This window comes from Periplaneta americana, chromosome 14 (assembly GCF_040183065.1).
Source record: "Periplaneta americana isolate PAMFEO1 chromosome 14, P.americana_PAMFEO1_priV1, whole genome shotgun sequence".
NCBI lineage: Eukaryota > Metazoa > Arthropoda > Insecta > Blattodea > Blattidae > Periplaneta > Periplaneta americana.
Genome location: NC_091130.1, coordinates 111,602,621 through 111,621,821, shown reverse-complemented (window position 1 = coordinate 111,621,821; position 19,201 = coordinate 111,602,621). Strand labels below are relative to the sequence as shown.

Here is a 19,201-nt window from a genome sequence, read left to right as displayed (position 1 = left end):
GTTTAAATCTCTATTGTTGAAATGTATTTTTAAAAGTTAATGGAATTTTGTTTTGTTTTATTGTTAAACCTAATATAATATGGACTGTTTTATATGAAATATGGAAAATATATGGAAATTAACGAAAATATGTACTAAACTCTAAAATATGGAAAAATATGGAAAATAAAAGTAGGATTTTTCAACCCTACACATTGTGAAACATAAAGATAATGCAAAATATAAATTATATTAGCTTTATAAGTAAATATGTATTTACATATAAATCCTTTCCCTGCTTATTACTAAAGGTAAGCATATGATATTTGGTACAAAGATTCATTGTATCTTCATGAAATTTTAGGTAACGTTTTTGGAATTTTAGATACATCTGTAGTCGCCATATAGGCTTAGCTTTACTGATAGAAATCTTAGCTGTTTGAGGCGAAATTTTGTTGAGCATTAAGTGTTACAATTTTTAAAATAGTATAAAATGTATTACAATAGGAATTTTAGAAATCTGAAGACAAGATGTGATAACAAAAAGAAAATGGAGACGCAATGGGTTCAGTATAGCTTCTGTTTGATTTGTTATCATGCTAAGTGTCAATGATAAGTGCTAGATGACTTGCAAGAATTGTGACAGAAGATGGAACATGGCTCCACCATTTTGGACCGGAGACAGAGGCAGACAATGGAGTGGCATCATGCAAATTCACCAAAGAAATAGAAATTCAAAAGTACACCTTCGGCAGGAAACGTTATGGCTACTGTGTTTTTCGATTCGGAAGGACTCTTGCTTGTGGACATCATGCCACACGGAACCACCATTAATTCTGACGGGTATGTTGCAACTCTCAAGAAACTTCAAGTTCGACTGAGTCGTGTTTGACGACATCGGGAGAAGCAGGATGTTCTGCTATTACACGACAACGCACAGCCATATGTCAGTCACAAGACCACAGACCAGGTCAGAAAATTCGGATAGACAACACTGAAACACCCGCCTTATAGTCCTGAACTGGCACCGTGCGATTACCATCTCTTTGGTAAACTGAAGGATCCCTTCGCGGAACGAGGTTAGAAGATGACTCCCTTGTGCACGCTGCTAAAGAGTGGCTCAGACATGTTGGTCCAGACTTTTACCGTGCTGGTCTACAGGCCCTCGTTCCTAGGTTACGTAAGGCAGTTGAAAGGGACAGGGATTATGTGGAAAAGTGACATTTTGTTCCTTAATGATGCATCTACATTCTGTGAAAATAGCAAAGCTGTAGGATAAAAATATAATTTTTAAACAAACGTTATGCATTACTTTTGGAGTTACCCTAGTAATATAGGCTATAGTAAAGTCCGTAATAAAAGTGTTCACCCTTTCAGGGCAAAGAAGATCCCTTTTCAATTTCAATTTTTACTTTGATTTCATTCTTATTATGTGTTGATATGTATTTCTATGTTTTCTTGCTATGAATATTAGACGGAATTACTATGTTTGAAGTCTTGTAACAATAAATGAGAATTTCATTTGACTTTAATGAATTTTTCCACAATTCTTCTACCTCTCACGAAATTATCAATGCAATATCACGAAATAACCAACCTTTCAGCTTAAGTTGTAAAAGTGGTTTTTGGCACATATTCAAGAACGTATCCAATCCTTTACGTCTCCAGATTTGTACAGCAAGTCATCGTCTTTTAGATGAAACAATCGGAATAAGGATATATTTACACATTTACATTTTAAATTAGTTTTCATGAAATTATCACGAAATTACCAATGTTTACCCTATAATATTACATTATATTACATATTATATTATATTATATTATATTATATTATATGATATTATATTATATTATATTATATTATATTATATTATATTATATTATATTATATTATATCAGAAGTTACTGTAATAACATTATAGCATTATGTCCATCTAGAGAAACTACACTTTCCAATGGTGAAATAATAATTAATTATACAAATCGGTTAATTTAGCTTCCGATATTACTTCATACAAACACAGAAACAAACACAGAAACATTCTCTGTATGCTATCGTTCCTAGCTTTCGATTGTTGCTGTCCAAGGCCCCTTCAATTTGAGAGACTCTGATGACAAAGTAAAAGTTCAGATTACGATGTTTGGAGTCCAAAAATTGCATTAGGTGTCAGTTAGATTGTTTAAAGGTCTAGTATCACACTTACTTCACTAGTTGATAAATATAAGACAAAAGTAAACCAAGAATCAGTATTACATGAATGGAATCTTTTACCCAATTACTTTTCTTCTGAAGAGACAACTGCTTATCTAAATTTGCCTGTACTAGAATTTTGGAAGCGAATAGAAGAATGTCACAGTTTCAATTCTGAATTTTTATTTAAAAAATTTAGGAAAACTAGCCAAAATTTGCCTTTCTTTGCCCCATTCTAATGCAGCTGTAGAGCCCATATTCAATGATTAGTGATATAAAAACGAAGAAAAGAAATAAACTATCAGCAAAAACAGTGTCGTCTCTAGTGCGGGTGAAACTTGGCATGAGCAACATGAACAAAAAAAAAAGTATTACAACTATCCAATCACCGAAGAAATGTTGAAACTGTTCAATACAATAAGGATACCTGAGACAACAAAATAGCTGGGCTGCTGGTCGCGGAAGAAGAAGAATGTGAACAGGATCATCAATAATATGCCGATCTGAGGATGAGTACTCTGCTGCACTGTGATATTTATTAGGAACATTGTCTTGTTCTAATTTATTATTTTAATTCGTTTTTAAAATGTGTAGTTTGGAGTTTAGACCATACCATCCCAAGACGAATTTTTTTTCTAAATTTGGGGGATTTTCAACCCATCTGAGGGATTTTCTTTCGTAAACACCTGGCAACACCGATGGCTGTTTCGACAGTGGTAAAAATATTTTTCCATTGTTATAATATAAAGGCAAGATTATTTTTTGCTCGAGATAAAGAGTGATATTTTGATATGATTCGTCGTATGTATTTGAAAAATGCATTTGCCATTACCAGTACACATTTTCTTATGGCGATATTATGGTTTAAATTAATTTTCGTTATATGTAGTTTGACGTATGGATATACGAGTAAATATGGTTATTTCAAGCAGCCTAAAAATAACAGACCAATTATAGGTGAGATATTTATTATATTTCAAGAATCGGCAAAAATTATTGGATCCGTGTTGGTGATTTATATTATTATTATTATTATTATTATTATTATTATTATTATTATTATTATTATTACTACTACTATTGTTATGTGCCGAAGAGAGGGGAAGGTTTGGAGTTCACGAAGAAATCCATTGCCTCTTTGTTGGTGAAATTATGAGAAAGATAGACATTATTGCTACCAACAGATCCAAGTCTTCAGCTGAGATCATCGACCCGACTATTGGTTTGAGTTAAGCAAAGAATCTAAATAATTAATTTGCTATCAACAAAAAAAATCTATCAGCCAACAGTACCAGTAGGTACCCTATTTTTTTTAATGCTTATCGGCTTAAGAATATTCAGTGACAGGTCTCCTCTCAGGTTCAAGAAGTACAATCTCAAAATTGTTTGTGAACTGACAAATAAATACAAAATTTCTAAAACTGTGAAGGGCGAAATAGTAGACTATTATCAAATATTCGGTGGAAATTTTTAAAAATCAATTTATAACATTTGCAGCACATAATCTCTTTAAGGAAATCGTATTTCTTTAATTAAATGTACGGGAATAAAAAAAAGTTGTAAAATTTTACTAAAACCATAATTCTTTTCAAAAAATCGTAGTATTTTGACTACTTGTATTGAAACTACTTCATTATTGTCCAGTATTATATCTGCTAGAAATTTTTAACATTTTAATGTATGTATTCTTATTTTAAATGTTATTCTGTGTTATGCGAATCAGAGTTAATTAAAAATTCTCCATATCACTCACTGTACATAATTTTTATGACCATATTCTTATATCCTCGTCAATCTGCCCCACATACTGGTACCGTCCACACTTCCATTATTTCTTACACTACTTTGTTACGCCCGATCGTGAAAACAAACCTCTCATTCTTTACATCTGAGATGCCAATAATGTTACGGACCCCAACTTATGAAATTAGAATTACGCTAGAGAAGTCAATGAATATGGTTTAATATAAATAGTACTGGTATTATGTAAAATGTTTCGGGATAATGTAGTTTAGGTTAATCTGCATCGATTTAACCTCATATACCTTTGTCCGAAATGTTGTTGTTGTTGTTGTTGTTGTTGTTGTCGTCGTCGTCGTCGTTGTTTTCTAATGCCAGGCGTTTGACAATAAAGTCATTTGACCTCTTGCACCCCAATATTTAAAAAAAAATATTGTCATGGTCAGCCACTGAAGCACATATTTTGAGGTGATCCGAATTCATTTCTTGATTTGAATTGCACAATGGGCAGTTAGGGGACTCATATATATTCCAATTCTATGCAGTGTTTGGCCAAACAATCATGGCCTGTTGCCAATCTAAATGCAGCTACAGACGATTTGCGTGGTAAATCGGGAATTAACTTTTGTCCGAATGTAACACTTGGGAAGTTATTGATGGGCGAAATTTTAAATGGAGATATTATAGACGTATTTGTGATATGATACATAATTGAAAATGCTACATCTTGTGTTGTTACAATAAGTTTATTTCATAATTAAGTACAAACTCAGTGAGAAAATAATTACACAAGACAAATTACTAAGGTTGCCCTTCTTATGGTACTGGTACCGCTTCTCTTTCTGATCTCAATCAAACATTTACGTTAGTTGCCACTTTCAGATAATATCCGATAAACATGTGAACACACACAGCTAGATGGAACCCTTCGATTGGAGAAACGTCGTCTACAATCCTCAACAGCAGCCAATGCATCACAATATCAATAAACAAAAAGCATGTCGGCATATTCACTATGAGAATACGTAAATTACATATCAAATGAATGTATATTCAGTTGTGAGTGTGTTATGCTGGTGCTGCCGTGTGCAGAAGATCTGGTGTAACACGTCAAGTATAGTACACGGAACCGCAAGACGTTCCAATATTTCTACCTTAATTTCTACCCAACCTTTAGACTTCGGATATAGGTATGTCAGGTTAAATCGATAGGCCTATACGTTGACCCAAACTACATTATCCTGAAGTATTTTATATTCCTTGAGACACACTGTAATATGTATATGTGTTTTTTTCTACAGGAAATGGTGGTGAAACTCTGTGTAAAATTTATTGGAGTGAACAGAGAAATGATTACTGCTCAGTGCACTGGGAATTCAAGGGCTAAACGGAGTTTAAAAAAAATCATGTTTAAATATAAATTAACCTTTTTCGTTTTCACGTCTTAATACACCTTTCAGAAGATCACAAAACAAATTCATAGTAGTATAAACTGACTCAATTTGGATTATCAAATAATACACTGGTTTGCAACAAAGGCATTTACTAAACTACATATCAGTACCCCATATCAGTATTTTCTTTTTTCCTGTTATACTCTTTCCTGTGACATCTGTTGCACCATAACAGTCTTTAAGCAAAGGATCAAAGGATGTCCAACAATTCTAATAAGAAGCAGACTCTTCACGATGTTAACTAGCAGAGATGATCTCAGTGGACAGACTATGAAACTGATTAGAGAGAAGCCTCACAATATATAGCCGGCGCGAAATTCGAACATTTCCCGGTCCTGTAATGAAAAATGTAACAAAACATGGGAATAGGCTGTATCGAAGACATAGCCACAGGTTTTATGCGTGAATACGTCTCTGGTAGAATTGCTATTAAAATAAACATCTGCAGTGATAATCAAGATCTCTTTTTCTGTCGGCTTGGTTGGCGCAGCCGGTATAGCGCTGGCCTTCTATGGGGGTTCGATCCCGGGCCAGGTCGATGGCATTTAAGTGTGCTTAAATGCGACAGGCTCATGTCAGTAGATTTACTGGCATGTAAAAGAACTCCTGCGGGACAAAATTCCGACACACCGGCGACGCTATATAACCTCGGCAGTTGCGAGCGTCGTTAACTAAAACGTAACATTTTTTTCTCTTCTTTCCTGATACTCTGAAAACTCGATAGGCTTATATCTTCGCAGTGCTGGGACTCTCGGAGTAATCATCTCGTATGCATTGAGAGTAAACGTGTTGGTTGCTATAGTAGCCACTGTGCTCTATACTGTTGTTTATATGCCTGCTCCCATCTGTGCTGCATACTTCTCGACATTATAAATTTTCTCTCTTCATTCAACTCCACTCGCGATTTTTTTCAATTTAAGTTCTCGACTGCTGATTGTTGCTCAATTGAGATTACAGTCTGGTTAGTTACGAATCGTTTTACACCACTGCGAACGTTTTATCGCTTCACATTCTCAAGTTACACTACATCGGCTGCCCTGTGACCTGCCAATTCGTGCCTCAATTTCCTCCCCTTCCACGTATTGATAAATGACGTCATCTGCTCCAACTCGTAGCTCGTTAGCCACGCTCCAACTCAAGGTCATGTTGGATACCTGTATCCTTAATCTGTGGACAGCTGTTTGCTTCATTGGAATATGACGTTTTGTAGCTTATAAATCATAGGCGTGACAAAACTGACCTGAAAATGTGTTGATCGCCTTTCTGGGATGCCACCATAGTATGGATCGAACTTAGTAGACGTTTTTACATCAAAAAGGTGCCGAAAAGGCGTTCGGGCGCGTTTCACCAGAAAAAAAATCACTGTATGTATGTATGTATGTATGTATGTATGTATGTATGTATGTATGTATGTATGTATGTCCTGCTTCAGATCTTCTATATATATATATATATATATATATATATATATATATATATATATATACCTCATGTATACTGCCTAATAATTCATTTTGTATAGTGTGTGAAGTACGAGTATATTTAAAAACAGAAGTACCGGTACTGTTTAAGTGTTCATCCAATACATTATCAAGACTGGCAAGTAAAGAATCAAGTCTAACAAATTTCCCCGATTTGCAGATCCCTGATTTTCGTTCTGAACCCTCAGTGATAATTCGTGAGTTCCGCAAAATACTAAAGAATCAATTACGGTACTCGTCCTAGTATGCCTGTTTTTGTGACCTGTTCATTGTGTTTCTGGATTGAAATTTTAACCGCGGAATCAATTTGTGCTGCGATATTTACTGTCCCAAATAGTTTAAACTTACAAGTATTTTCTAAATGTATTGCACTTTCTTCACTCACTTAAATGTTTTTATGTACTCACTTAAATGTTTTAGATATTTGCAACCTGTCGACGTCCACAGTCCCTCGCCACCAAACAACAGACAATAGAAACAAAATAAACTTTGTTTTTCGTCACTTACAGTTAGCCAGGCCATCTTTGTAAACCACGAATTGCAGAAAGTACTCCTTTTATTGCCATCCGCCTGTGTAAAACTGAAGTCATCAGGTTGATGTGTGCCTAGTCGTTTAACTTCAAGTTTATCTTCTAATTTTAACGAATAAAACGATGTTTTAATAGGTAATCCACTTCATTCATGTTCACATACTTTGCACGCATGCACTATTCAAAGTTCACACGGACACTTCTAGAATTAACCCACTGCTCAGAGGCACTACGACTCACAGAACAACGAATAACTACGACTGTTGCTTCCGTCCTGCAGGCGGGCCAGCCTCGTCGGGCCCCAATGCGAAGCATTAAGGTACGGTCACACGTCGCTACTTTTACAGCGCTGCAGTACAAAAAACTGCGCAACTCTCATACTTTGATGTGTGAACAACGGTGCAACCCGAAAAGTAGCGGCTGCCGAACCTGCTGCCCGCTACTTTTTCATACTGCGCGCAGCTTAGAAGTAGCGACGTGTGAACAGGGTTCTCAGGGTTGCAGCCGCAGAATTTTTTATATCGGTTTTGTTGAAACTTTTGCTGCGGTTGCCACCCAAATGTGCCAATGATACTTTTATTGTTTCGCTATATTTTAATGTAAGATGTGATGAAAAAAAAATTATTTGGAACAGTTACTAAATGCACAACAAAGTCTGAGTTTATTTGCTGACGATATAATTCATGTTTTAAATTTTCCATAGCGTAGTTTCAAACAGGAGGGTTGCGAACATTGATTATGTGAATATGCTGTTGGTTATCATTTAATTATATAGGCGTTTTTAAAAGCTTTATAGTAAAAATAATGCCAATTTCTGAATACTAGTTAGGACAGAAACGCAAATAATAGATAAGTAAGCTTTCGCATGAGTTTCTTGATAATTCGAACATAACCACAAAATGTATATTGAGAAGTCAACACGGAGATGGCAAGCTGCAGCTAGGCTGCGGCTGCAAAAGTGGCGCCTTGTGTGTGAACAGACTCGCAACCTCCAGTTGCAACTTTTGCAACGCTCGGGTTGCGCAGCACGAAAAGTAGTGTGCAGCGCGCTACTTTTGGCTTACGTGTGAACACGACATACAACTTTTGCAGCTGCAGTACAAAAGTTGCGCAGCAAAAGTAGTGACGTGTGACCGTACCTTTATACTCGCACTGGTAACTTCGTAACATTTCGTGAATTTCCGTCAGTAGCGAACATTGCATACGATACTTCGCACCATGGCAGTTGAGCGCTAAAGTGATTCAAGTTGTGGGTCCCTTTGACGCGGGTCCAAGCTCACAATATTTAGTGTAATACAAACTTTGACGTTTTACTGACATGCATCGCGTCATGTGACGAAATTTACTGAAACAATTATGAATCCAGTACACTGTCCTGAACAAAATTTAAGCATTTTAAATGCGAAAGGAAAATTTCTGGGGAACGAAATATTGGTGGGGCACGGCCACTGTGGCCCCTTAGGACCGGCCGTCCTGGTCGATCTCCTATCTTTGTAAGCACACATTCTGTTTCATACGTCCAACTTGAAAAAGGTTTCTCTTTTAATTCTACAAATAATGATATCAATGTCCTCTCAATATGAGCCATTTTACATTAAATTAATATGTAACACACACACACAAATGCACTTTTGATTAACACTCAACAACGCAGGGCATTCAAAGAACATCAATGTAGCATCATATATTATTGCTGAGACTAGACATATTTCGTACTGAGATGTAGCGAATCGATACCCCTTCCCTTGTCCCCCCTCAACTTGAGAGTCAAGGTCGTAGCTTCTGCCACAAGCCTCTCACACTGAACTCACCATCCTGAAATAACTGCCAACAGTGAACTTAATGCATGGAAAGATTGGAGTGAAACCAAGCGTTACGATACATCATTATCAGACATCGGATTCTAGGGCAAATGCCTATTTTGTTTTTTTAGGAGAAAAGTAAAAATAATTATTAATATTTGTGTTTCATGGAAATTGAAAGGTATTCAAAGAGTTTTATAGTGCCCTAAAATGCCCTAAAACGGTTATTAGAGCCTAATTTGTTAATATTCGCCTAAAAATGCCTAACTCACTGTAAAGTTTCGCATTTTACTCTTACTTTTTATAATTTATACATGCATTCACTGCGAAATTTAAGGCATTTAAAAAGTGGAAAGTTTGCTTCACACCGACCATGAAACCATTGATAAAGGAAACAAAATGTTTTGAATCTCACGACACTCGCAATAGATTTCACCGAATTTAACATGTTTGGAGGCATAAATGCCGACAAAGAACCAATCTTAGTTTTGAAGCAGGCAACAATCACAACATGTGCTGCTACCGATTCAGAGATATACTATACTATGAAAATGACTGTTTTCGGTCTGAAACCGATTAGCTGTACTGCCCTTCAGAGTGTCATAAAATCATAATTTTTGGAGAAAGAGTGTTTTTGAAATATTTATGAAAAGTCGTAAAACTGCGAATTAGTAGGGTAAACCGTTACAAAATATTTAAAAGAATGGCCCTCCTAGTGTTAACACTACCAGGAAATGCAACAATAAGTGGAACTTTGTATTTTTGTCCAATTGAATCTCAATAACAACGGTTCATTTGAATGCTCGTTAGCAGTTGCTCTTTCCCTCACCTTATTTGTGTTGAGAAGTTTTGAGAGGTAGGACGTTTTCCTGTGAAGTTTAACGCGATAATGCCGAAAAATATAAGTGCAAAATCTACATTGATCCGGCAATGGCTAACAGAATATTCAGAATTCACTTATGATGGAAAAATAATATTCTGCAAGATTTGTAGCAAACAGGTATGTAACAATAGTTGAAATATATAAATTCTATTAATTTTAATGAGTAGGCCTATAATATTTATACATTGACTGAGCTATCCTGAGGTATAATTCTTTTTAAGACCACTGCACTTTAACCTTTTAAATTCCGATAGTTAAAGTATTTGCAGGTCATTAAAATTTTGATTGTTCGAACCCACTAACTTTGTGATAGAAATACGGCAATACAACAATTAGGATTTTATTTTAATTCAGTTTACTTTACATTTTTAGATTTCGCAAGAAAAGAAGTGCCACCTAAAGCAGCATGTGCAAGGAGCGGCTCATAAGGCTAAAGCTCAGCAGAAAAATCAACTGCAACAAACTTTACTAACACAGCCTACTTCATCCAATCTCAGCAGCAATTTCTATGCTGATTTAACCAGAGCGTTTGTTGCTGCTAACATTCCCTGGAATGCAATTGAAAATCCGGTTTTAAGACAGTTTTTACAAAAATACTGCAAACAAAATATCCCATCTGAGTCGACCCTAAGAAAAAATTACTTAGACAGAATATACAATGAAACTTTAGCTTCCATTCGGGAGGATATAGGTGATTCTTACATATGGGTCTCTGTGGATGAAACCTCAGATCCTATGAATAGGTATATAGCAAATATGGTAGTAGGAAAACTTAGTCCTGATGGACCTTCGATTCCACACCTCGTATGTGTTAAGGAACTTTCGAAAGTGAATAGCCAAGCCATTGCTTATTTTGTAACTAAAGGCCTACAGTCTTTATACTCAGGTAATATAGACGATTCTAAAGTTCTGTTGTTTTGTACTGATGCTGCCTCATACATGGTTGCTGCAGCTCCACTTCTTAAAACATTTTATCCTAACCTCACGCATGTAACCTGTCTAGCACATGGCCTTCACAGGGTTTCTGAAACAATCCGGAATGAATTTCCTCTTGTCAATTCGTTTATTTCTAACACAAAAAAATGTTTTTGTAAAGCCCCATCCAGGATTTCAATATTCAGAGAGAACTTTCCAGATATCCCACTCCCACCTCAGCCGGTTGTTACACGATGGGGGATCCTGGATTCAGTCAGTGGTGTATTATTCTAAGTATTTTAAAGAAGTGGTCACAGTTATTGATAAATTACCTGAAACTGATAGTGCAGCGTGTGTGAAAGCAGTGAAAGATTGTCTGAATGAATCATGAGTGAAAAACGATATTGCCTACATACCTGCAAGCATTGAACAATTAGAACGTGAAAAACAATCTCTTTGTAGCCAAATAGCAATAGTAAAGGAAGCTCAAGTGAACATACATTCTGCTTTGGGCGAAACTGGGAAAAAAGTTAAAAATAAGTGGGACAACGTATTAAATAAGAATGTAGGATTTTCATTGTTGGAAAAAGTATCAAGAGTGATATCGGGGGAAAGTGTAAATGTTCCAGTAAGTATTGATGTTTCTATTGTACCTAATTTAAAATTTGCGCCTCTCACAACAGTTTCGGATGAAAGAAGTTTTTCTGCTTTCAAAATGATTCTCAGTGACAAAAGGCAAAGGTTAACTGTGGTGAATTTAGAAAAAATTCTGGTGGTGTACTGTGCAGATAATTATAATAAAGTCTGAGCATGGAACTGAATTTCAATAACTTAAAATGAGTAATCTTGATATCAATAATCATTATTTCATTAGTTTCAATATATTAAATTTGTGCAGCTCTGTTTATAAATATAATATAGTATTCTTTTTTAATGTTTAAACATACTTTTTTGTGCGTATTTTAGTGTATAACTAAAAATTTCAGTGAAAGAAATAAGTATGATACTTTGATGTGCCTAAAATGCCTACTTTCATTAAAATAGAGCCTAATTTTACAAATTTTGAGCTTATTTTAGGCGCCTAAAACTGCAATTTTTAGTGCCTAAAAATCCGATGTCTAATCATTATTACTAACTTACAAGTCTACTGTTACTACTATATATAGGTCCCTCTGCCTGCCTGCCTCTCTATCTGTCTGTCCGTCTGTCTGTCCGCCTGTCCATCCATCTGTCTGTCTGTCGGTCCGCCCACCTATCTGTCTAGCCATCTATTTATCTATCTTCATATATGGTACTTGTCATGTTTCATAATCAACATTCATATAATAATAATAATAATAATAATAATAATAATAATAATAATAATAGTAATAGTAATAGTGTGCTGTATAGGCCTACATACAAGAGCGCGACTGTTAGGCGACAAATCTCATTCGCAGGAATGTTAAGCACAATAAGCCTCAGTTTGTGGCGTAAACCTTCAGGTCCCTTCTATGTGCAAAAAAAATGAAATAAATAGTTTTACCTATGTACCTTTGATAAATTTATGACTGTGAAGTACCGGTACTAATTTGTTTCTAATAGCCAAGATAATAGTTTAATATGCAATTAAGTTAAGCTGTTACAACATAATAATTATTATAATTTAGGTTTTTATAATTGATGGTTGTTACCAAATCCCGATGGTTAGGTGCAAACATTAAATACAGATGAATTTCTTTCAGCTAAAATAAATGTACTGGTTTACCTTTTTCTTAATATTTGCTGTTAAATGGTGGCAAATAAATTACAGTACAGTAATAGATACAATTCATTATTATCACATTCATGCTTCATTTGATGATAAAAAAGGTAAAAAGGTAAAGGTATCCCCGTAACATGCCATGAAGGCACTTGGGGGGCATGGAGGTAGAGCCCCATGCTTTCCATGACTTCGGCACTAGAATGAGGTGGTGTGGTCAGCACCACGCTCTGACTGCCTTTTACCCCCGGGAAAGACCCGGTACTCAATTTTATAGGAGGCTGAGTGAACCTCGGGGCCGTTCTGAAAGTTTGGCAACAAGAAAAAATCCTGTCACCACCTGGGATCGAACCCCGGACCTTCCAGTCCGTAGCCAGCTGCTCTAATATAATGATAATGATTATAATGTTGTGACTCAAAGCTCTAGTACCTATTACTGCAGAACTTGTTTATACTGCCATCTTTAAACAGACAGTTTACAATAAAAAATAACAAAAACCTATTATGTGTTTTTCTCGTGTTAAATTTTACATTACCTCGTTAACTGGTTGTTGCTGGTCTTCGCGCCTTTTGTTTATGTTTCCTGTGGGGATATGTTTGTGTAGTGTAAAGTGGAGTCAAAGAGTGTGTGTGTTCTGAAACTGAGTTGTGTGTTGAGAATTTCATTTGGATGTGTTTTTGTGTGTCTATATATTTCGTATTGTTCTAGTGTGTTTAGTTTCTGGCTTTTTGGTTGACTCCACTTTACACTACATAAACATCCCCACAGGAAACACAAGCACAAGGCGCCAATACTAGCAACAATCAATTTTGAAGATGGCCGATAACAGGCTGAAACATGTTAACGAGGTAATGTAAAATTTAACACGAGAAAGACACATAATACGTTTTCCGAAGTGATATAATGTTAAAAGTTGCGTAATCAAGATGTACAAAATAAGGTTCAATTGCTCATATGTAAGAATACATTTTATTTTAAATATATTATACTGTAAACAATTTCTATTTCTTTTCACAAGATTTCCAGGCTAAAACTACTGTAAGAAGGAAAAGTTTAGCAATTACTATGTAGATATATTCTGTATTTCACCTAAATCTCATAGCGAAAATCAGTCTTAAATATGCCAGTGACTTCCTCAGAAATTAAAACAACTAGAGCTTTGCACAACTTTGTATACTTCGAGATATTTGTATTAAAAAAATTGTTAATTCTATAAACAAGTAACTTGATTCTTCCTTAGGTATCCTCACTCATGAATTATCATACAGATATCCTCTTGACTCATTGGAACCTATGGAACGAAGTTACAGTAACAAACACAGAAGCTACATTGCTGCATCATATGTTAAGTTCATGGAAGCTGCAGGAGCGAGGGTGGTGCCAATATGGTAATTTTCAACGTGTGAAATTAACTCATAATTATTATAATATAGACTTAAAAATTCCGTATTACTTCAAATCGAATTCGTAAATAATAAACATACATTTTATGTTTCTTGAAAATGTCAAAAAAAAAGTAACGGAGTCTATGCTCATCTTACAGTTATACAATGGTATACAATGAATTAAATGAAATGAAAGTTCGCTTGCACATATAGAAGTATGATTTGTTTTCCAAAGATTTAGTATTTATTGCAAAATTATTAAAATTCACGACTGCAATGATCCATGTTCTAAAAGTGTAAAAATACTACTGTAATTTCCAGAAGTTAAAATAAATTAACCAAATACGCAATACAGTATGTACTATTTCTGATGCATTTGGCAGTGAACAATGTATGATAACAGCTAACACACTTGAGACAGATAAATTTAATTTCAACTCATGTATAGGCCTATTTTATCATGAAATTTATATTTTATTTCTCTCTTGACCAATCACATTTTAAACATTAAATATAATTTATACATGTATTATGCTTTCAGGCTCAACATGAGTGTTTCTTACTACAAGCAGATGATATCTTCAATTAATGGGTAATATATTCTGAACAAATACCTTAGTATCTCCACTAAATTACACGAAATTCTAAGAGAATTATTTTGAGAACTCAATATTTCACATTTGTACAATAAAAATAATTGAAAACTCCTTTTCTTACTTTCCTTAAAATCGAGAGGTATATTATTACCAAGGAATAGGTTTTTAGGTGCTAAAAATTTTAAAATATTTATTTTTATACTAAAAACAGAAAATTATTTATCAAAAATTAAAAAATATTTTGATTCAATATTACATAATCAAACTAATTTATGTAAAATAATAATTATTAACCAATTATGACGACATATGGATGGGTAAAAATACTGTGTTGTTGCAGTGGACAATGAATACATTCTCAAAATTCTCCATCACAAACAATGTTGGTTATCATGGAACAATGCATGATACCTGGTGAAGGACCTCTTTATGTCACAAGAAGACAGTCTTGCATATTTTAGCAAAGGAAGATTATTGACATTCTCAATTTCGCTAGAGTCTTTCCAAAACTTAGGCACCTTCACACATTGAATTTGTTTTTTATAACTTCTGGTTTGGAGTCTGTGAGTGAATTAATTTTTCAGTCATTGTCATGAACTTCTTTAACTACCTCAGTCAACAAGTTTGTCGATGTTTCTAATTTCAATACTGAGCGACACGAAAAAACTCAAGACCACACATATTATGTAAGATAAATCACTTTTTAATGAAGCGTCTTTAAGCAAGATTTGAAGAATTTCAATTGATGAAACGTCGTTCTTATTCAGCTTGCCTACAGCTGATATGAAACTTTCAAAATTTTCTGCATAATACATGTTACTACCTTATGTTATGTTACTACTTTAACCATGTTGCCTAATGAGTGACATAAGTGGAGGTGGAAATACAATCAATCAAACTCCTGTATCTCCTCATGAGGAGCATAGGGCATTCACAAAGTGCCTCCATCGGACCCTATTTGTAGCCAACTTCTTCACTTCACTCCATGTTTTCCCCTCCCTAGCAATTCCCTCCAAAACTGTTCTCTTCCATGTATTTTTTGGCCCTCCTGTTCTACTACCCTGGGGGTTCCAATCCAAAGCCATTCTTTCTACTGCTCCATCTTCTTTCCTGATCGTATGCCCTATCCAATTTCACTTTCGTCTTTTGATTCCTATTGTGATTTATTTCTGATTTGTTATCTTCCATAGTTCTGAGTTTGTGATTATATCTGGCCATCTAATTTTTTTAATTCTTCTTAAACATCTATTAACGAATGTTTGCAGTTTATTTTGTATGATTTTACTTGTTTTCCATGTCTCACAGCCATATAATAAGACTAATTTCACATTACTGTTAAAGATTTTCATTTTTGTAGATCTAGATCAGTAGTGTCAGAGTTGTAAGCTCCAAAATCGGTTGTGTAGCTAGAGTCGGAGCGTGAACTTGCTTATGTATGTGAAAACACCAGAGCACACAACAAGTCTAGTGGAGCACTCCGCTCCGTTTAGTCTCTGTTTGACAACGCTGATCCAGATATAATAAAAATTTCCATATTGGGTACAACTGGACAAATGCACTATTTGCATTTTTATTCGGTTCTTTACATCCTCAAAGGCTCCACCATCCTTGTCAATTATACTACCCAAATATTTAAATTCTTGAACAGTATCAAAGGAAATACAAGAACAGAATTTTTTTATTTAAACAAATCAATTCTTGTTGAGGATTTCACGAACACTTTTTTGCTCTTCATCTTACGATGTTTGGTGACGTATACACGTCCGTTGATGTGACATATTAATGAATTTAAATACTATTATAGTCACAATCATGCCATGGTATGAAAGAAAAATTTCACAACCTAGAGCCATAAGCAGTGCTGACTAGATCAGACGCTATGGACAGTACTCTATAACAGAGTCGCCAGTATAAAAGGATAATTCCAAGCCTTTGGCGTGAGACGAACTCGATAGCTCAGTGGTAGAGCGCCTGACCAGAGAACAGGAAGTCGCAGGTTTGATTCCCGCTCTAGGTTGAGAAATTTTTCTTTCATACCATGGCATGATTGTGACTATAATAGTATTTAAATTCATTAATATGTCACATCAACGGACGTGTATACGTCACCAAACATCGTAAGATGAAGATTACATTTGTAAAGTTTCTTTCAAACCATAAGCAGTGCTGACTAGATCAGATGCTATGGACAGTACTCTACAACAGAGTCGCCAGTATGAAAGGATAATTCCAAGCCTTTGGCGTGAGACGAACTCGATAGCTCAGTGGTAGAGCGCCTGACCGAAGAACAGTAAGTCGCAGGTTCGATTCCCGCTCTAGGTTGTGAAACTTTTTTGCTGTTTGAAACTAATTTGTCCATTTCAGGATACAAGGTACGTCTGATATGGGGAGTCCTGTAGTTGGAAACAAATTTTAGGAGGTACTGTTGATACTTCTTCGTCATGTAGCCACCTCTGCAGGTCTTCTTCCAGATCGCAGTCACAATTGCATATCGATATAAGGCAAGAAATTAAACGCTGACACTGGTGGCCCAACACTTTTTAGGGACAAAAGCCTAGGAACTCTTTTACTAAAAAAATATTCCTTTTCTTAGTGCAGATATCGTTCATTGCAGTAATGCTCATTCACATTCTTTAGTTGAAATTGTAATAGAATCTATAATATGTAACTGGACTCAAGATTCATGAACACACGAAAAGTAACAATATTTCCCTCCTCCAGCAATCTGCTAGCATTACGCCTGAACGAGTTTTAAAATTAGTGAATCAGTGCAGCACAATTATATCGAAGCATTTGTTATACCAGTAATGTATGCATGCTTAATTATTACATTTCTGTGTTATTTACTTGCAAATGTCTGCTTTTTCTGAACAGAATATTACTACCAGGTGGAGCAGCAGACTTCGATACACCAGATGGATATGCTGCTGCAGGAGTAACCATTTACCATCTTGCTCTTGAGATGAATAAAAAAGGAGATTATTTTCCTATATGGGGTACTTGTCTAGGATTTGAGCTTCTCACATATGCAGCTGCGCATGAAAGAGAACATCGATGTGACTGTGTTTCATATAATGATGCCCTACCATTAGAATTCACAAAAGGTATATATGCTGTCACTTAATACAAGTTACATTGAGATATAAGAAGGCTAATAGACCTAATGTATGCTGAATTTTAAATAAAAATACATTTTTCTAGTAACAATGAATTAATCGGCCCTTATATGAAATCCATGTATTGTTTTATAGTCAAATAAGTACATACTGCAATGCCGTTTTTAAAGTGCTGAGGCATTATAAAGCATAGTACTGTTGACAGAGAGGGCATCACCATCATCATCATCATCATCATCATCATCATTATCATCATCATCCAGGTTATAATATCCAATTCAGAAGATAACCTATAAAATACAACATTATGTAGGCCTACACTTACAAAAATAATACAAGAATACCATTTAACAATAGCCTAACTATATAGAAAACAAAGGCAATGGCATTTAAAGGTCAGTCACCGATAAGAAGCGAAATTGTCATAAATAACTAAATTATCGAACAGGTAAATCAGTTTAAATATATTAGGTATGGTACCGGCGTAATATTGTTTCATTGTTGTTTAGTCAACTGTCTGAAGACAGGTTTGAACCTCATAAGTAGAGACGAGAATCCCATGCAAATGCATGTTTCTATAGGAACATAGAACATTGCTCAAACTTAGTACAGTACTTATCCAGTTCATTATTTTCTGGTTCCAAATACGTGTACTTTCTCCGTGCATATTTGCATGTTTTGGCCTTTTTGGAGATAAAAACATGCATAATGCATATTTAAGCAATTTTTATGCTTAATCACGCATATAATACGCTTTACATTCTGTTTAAATGCATGTTTTAATGGTTTTGAGTGAAAACTTCGGTTTCTCGATTTTTATGTCCATTATTTTACCTTCAGGAATCAGAATTAAAGAAGGAAAAGAAAAAAAAAAACTTAATATCAGAAAAAGGTTCATTCAAGTTTGCACTCATAACTTCTTGCGATGTAGAAAGGTTGTTGTTGTTTTCTAATGCCAGGCGTTTGACAATAAAGTCATTTGACCTCTTGCACTCCAATATACGAAAATGGCAAGTTGTAGCCGATTTAAGTGAACACCATATTTTAACGTTTTGGTGGCTACTTCAATCACACACAACCCCCAGAATGTCTGGAGGACCACACCTACTGTTGGTCGACGGGTCCACTGGACCTAGCTGGGGTATCTTGTTGATCACCAGCTTTCCCTCCTTAAGCCACTGAAGGACGATTTTAGTGGCATAGCAGGTCAGCACTAGGAACAGAAAAGTAGAAAGAGGAGGAAAGAAAGGGAAATGAACCCCTAGGCTCGAATGTTCTAATGCCATCGGGGTTGAAGAAAGTAAGAGTTCAGTCAGAGGACTGGATAGGAAAGGGTAAAGAGGGAATTAGGTATTGAATAGAGGAAAATTATGCCAAATTCAGT

The 19,201-nt window shown here is 35.3% G+C and overlaps 1 protein-coding gene across 1 annotated transcript in view; it reads left to right on the top strand.

Annotated features, from left to right (window-relative positions):
- Positions 1–2,719: 2,719 nt before the first annotated feature.
- The window catches only part of LOC138712960 (gamma-glutamyl hydrolase-like), a 28,986-nt gene continuing 12,504 nt past the window's right edge, over positions 2,720–19,201 (top strand). Inside the window, exons 1-4 of the mRNA XM_069844644.1 lie at positions 2,720–3,130; positions 13,961–14,108; positions 14,647–14,697; positions 17,576–17,805. Of these exons, the coding sequence (XP_069700745.1) occupies positions 2,965–3,130; positions 13,961–14,108; positions 14,647–14,697; positions 17,576–17,805 (595 nt within the window). The 5' untranslated portion in view covers positions 2,720–2,964. The remainder of the gene's footprint in view (positions 3,131–13,960; positions 14,109–14,646; positions 14,698–17,575; positions 17,806–19,201) is intronic.